This window comes from Corylus avellana, chromosome ca11 (genome assembly GCF_901000735.1).
Source record: "Corylus avellana chromosome ca11, CavTom2PMs-1.0".
Classification (NCBI taxonomy): Eukaryota; Viridiplantae; Streptophyta; class Magnoliopsida; order Fagales; family Betulaceae; genus Corylus; species Corylus avellana.
In genome coordinates this window covers 7,064,755-7,068,136 of record NC_081551.1, presented here as the reverse complement: position 1 = coordinate 7,068,136, position 3,382 = coordinate 7,064,755, and the positions used below count along the sequence as shown (strand labels likewise).

General features: G+C 44.5%; 1 protein-coding gene across 1 annotated transcript; it reads left to right on the top strand.

Annotated features, from left to right (window-relative positions):
- Positions 1-1,310: 1,310 nt before the first annotated feature.
- On the top strand, positions 1,311-2,453 carry LOC132164970 (uncharacterized). Its single transcript, XM_059575484.1, has 3 exons — positions 1,311-1,484; positions 1,569-1,700; positions 1,767-2,453. Exons 1-3 carry the CDS (start codon positions 1,311-1,313, stop codon positions 2,451-2,453), a joined length of 993 nt encoding a protein of 330 aa, XP_059431467.1.
- Positions 2,454-3,382: the final 929 nt, after the last annotated feature.

The window sequence follows — 3,382 nt, the reverse complement described above, 5'->3', positions numbered from 1 at the left end:
TAAGACCGCAATTTTCTCTTAACAACCTGCAAAAACTACGGCACCAAAACTAACCAAAACATCAAAAAAAAAAAAAAAGCTAAAGGCTAGCAAATGCGAATTAAGGGGTCCAAATATACAATATTTGACACTCATCATTTAACAACTTTATTTTTTGCCCCCTCAGTTTCATTTTGTATCACAATTGGTATTTCGATAATGAATAAAAATAGGGATAGTACCTCTATCTAAATTCATCCAAAAAATGATGGAATTCTATGTCAGCACCCCTAAAAAATTGACACGTGTCCATATACATAAGAGGAAGGGGTAGCTGTTATGCAAATTTGGATAACGTGTATGAACTTGAGGACTCAGTTCGTGGAGAACAAGCGGTGGCACAGTGGCAACTTATGGAGGACACAATCCCAGAATTGAGAGTGCAACTTGCAGCCACCAATACTTGATTGGCCAATCCGGAGGTTCATCGTGAGCGTCGCTACCAACCCTCACTGCTCGACTCGGATGGGGAAGACTAACAAGGTCAGGAGAATGAAGCTGAGAACCCTTTTGCACGGTGCAGAGTACACGGTCATCAACCCCATGTACAAGCCCATGCCAATTGATGGGAGACCAGTTTCAAACTCGATATTCCAAAATTCCATGGGGGTCTTCAACCCGAAGAATTTTTGGACTGGGTAGCGGCAATTGGAGAAATTCTTGAGTTCAAGGGTATGCCTAAGGATTGACGAGTTTCTTTGATCACAACCAAATTCCAGGGAAGAGCTGCGGCATGGTGGCAGTAATTGAAGAAATCAAGAGAGCGGGAGGGCAAGAAGAAGATCGACAGGTGGCAGAAACTGTTGAAGCATATGCGGCCGACCTTTTTACCCTACAATTATACCCGAACCATGTATCAAAAGCTGCAAAATTTGAGCCAAGGTTCGAAGTTCGTGGATGAATACACGGAAGAATTCTACAAGTGCCTAACACGTGTTGATCTAGTTGAAACAAATGACCAACTAGTGTCCCGATACATTGGAGGTTTGCGTCAACAAATTCAGGATTCTCTAAACCTCTTTGATCCCCCTAATGTGTCAGAGGCCCATCAAAGGGCGCTATTGCTGGAAAGGACAGCTTCTAGAGGGCCTTTTGGAGTATTTAGTCGAGGAACCGGGGGAAGCACAAACCGATCAAGTGGGCCATTCATGGCGTGAAGCACCACTCAAACTCCAAACCAAGGCCAGACCCCAACTACCACGGGACCACCGACCCGAGCTCCAGCAACTAATGGGCCTAAATGTTTTAAATGTGGTGAATTGAGCCACCAAATGGTAGATTGCCGCAAAGGGGAAAGGTATGATAAGGGGCTACTTATCAACTCGAGAGACGCCTTAGATGAACAAGGCGAGGGGGATGAGCAAGAAGCAGTCCTCGACGACTACAAAGGGGTTGATGAAGAATTTGTTACTGGGGATGACAGTCCTCTATTGATGCTTAGGAGGGTGTGATTTACACCCCGGAAGGTGGAGAGTGACGATGGCCAGCGCCACAACCTTTTTCAAACAACATGCACGATTGGGGGCAAGGGGTGCAAGCTTGTTATTGATGGGGGCAGTTATGAGAATGTAATGGCAGAGGAAGCGGTCCAGAAATTGGGCCTTGGGACAGAGAAACAACTTGTACCATATTGTTTGGAGTGGCTCAAGAAAGGAAACGAGGTAATTGTATCCAAACATTGCCTTGTGCATTTTTCAATTGGAACTAAGTATAAAGATGAAACATAGTGCGACGTGGTGGCCATGGATGCATGCCATTTATTACTCGGAAGGCCATGGCAATATGATAGGAATGCTCATCACGACGAGAGGAAGAACACCTATAGTTTTTTAGTGGATAATGTGAAACTTACTCTCCTACCAAATCCGAAAGAAGATTCCAAACCTTCTAAAGGGGCGCGTCAAACGCTGTTAGCCAAACACGAGTTCATTAAGCAGATGCTAGATTCAGATTGTATGTATCTATTATATGGCAAGGAGTGCAATTCCACGGAGGTAGTGTCGGAAGTATTGAAGGGTTTGTTAGAAGAATTTTCGGATGTGTTCCGAGTAGAGTTACCCGAGGACCTACCACCCCTTCATGACCTTCAACGTCAAATTGACTTGGTGCCCGAGTCTAGTCTTCCCAACCGACCATACTACTACATGAGTCCCAAGGAGCATGAAGAGTTGAGGCAACAAGTGGAGGAACTACTAGTCAAGAGGCATATCCAGGAGAGTTTGAGCCCATGTGCAGTTCCAGCTTTGCTCACACGTAAGAAGGATGGAACATGGCGGATGTGTGTAGATAGCTGCACCATCAATAAAATCACAATAAGGTACCGATTTTCTATTCCTCGTTTGGATGACTTATTGGATCAATTGAGTGAGGAAACGGTTTTCACAAAGCTGGATTTGAAGAGTGGATACCATTAGATTCGGGTGTGGGTTGGTGACAAATGGAAGACTGCGTTCAAAACTTAAGAGGGGCTCTATGAATGGTTGGTGATGCCGTTTGGATTGTCTAATGCTCCTAGCACCTTCATGAGGGTGATAAATCAGGCATTCCGCCCATTCATTGAAAAGTTTGTAGTCATCTACTTTGATGACATTCTCATATATAGCTCCACCCCGAAGGAGCACATTCGACATGTATGGGAGGTACTAGATGTTTTGCGCAGAGAGAAATTTTGTGCGGCGCTGGCTAAGTGTTTCTTCTTGACCGACTCGGTCCTTTTTCTTGGATACGTGGTGTCCAAAGATGGTTTGGAGGTGGATGAATCGAAGGTAGCAGCAGTCTGGGATTGGCCTCTCCCAACTACACTACATGAGGTACGCAACTTTCATGGGTTAGTATCTTTTTATCGGCGTTTTATTCAAAACTTTAGCACCATATTGGCTTACGGAGTGTATGAAGGTGGGAAAATTTTTGGGGAGTGATGCAGCAACTACCGCCTTCGCGTTGATCAAGGTAAAACTAACTACAGCCCCATTACTAGTCCTTCTAGATTTTGACTTACCTTTTGAGTTACATTGTGATGCCTCAAAGATAAGCATTGGGGTGGTACTCAGCCAAAGGGACAAACCCATGGCCTATTTTAGTGAGAAATTGAAGAACGCACAACTCAATTATAGCACCTATGATATTGAGTTTTATGCGTTGGTGTAAGCACTGAAACATTGGAGCTCATACCTCGCCTACAACAATTTTATCTTGTATTCGGACCACGAAGCACTAAAGCACCTTAATAGTCAAGATAAGTTGTCATCCCGACATGCTAAATGGGCCGCCTTTGTCTAGCAATTCTCATTTACAATAAAGCACAAGTCGGGCGCATTGAACAAAGTGGCAGACACCCTCAGCC

What these genes read in the sequence shown, in the direction of transcription:
- LOC132164970 (XM_059575484.1), top strand. Translation starts at nt 1,311, where the DNA reads ATGGTAGATTGCCGCAAAGGGGAAAGGTATGATAAGGGGCTACTTATC. An exon ending in CTCTATTGATGCTTAGGAGG is followed by an intron (nt 1,485 to 1,568) that starts GTGTGATTTACA and finishes ATTGGGGGCAAG; the next exon opens with GGGTGCAAGCTTGTTATTGA. An exon ending in GGCTCAAGAAAGGAAACGAG is followed by an intron (nt 1,701 to 1,766) that starts GTAATTGTATCC and finishes GATGAAACATAG; the next exon opens with TGCGACGTGGTGGCCATGGA.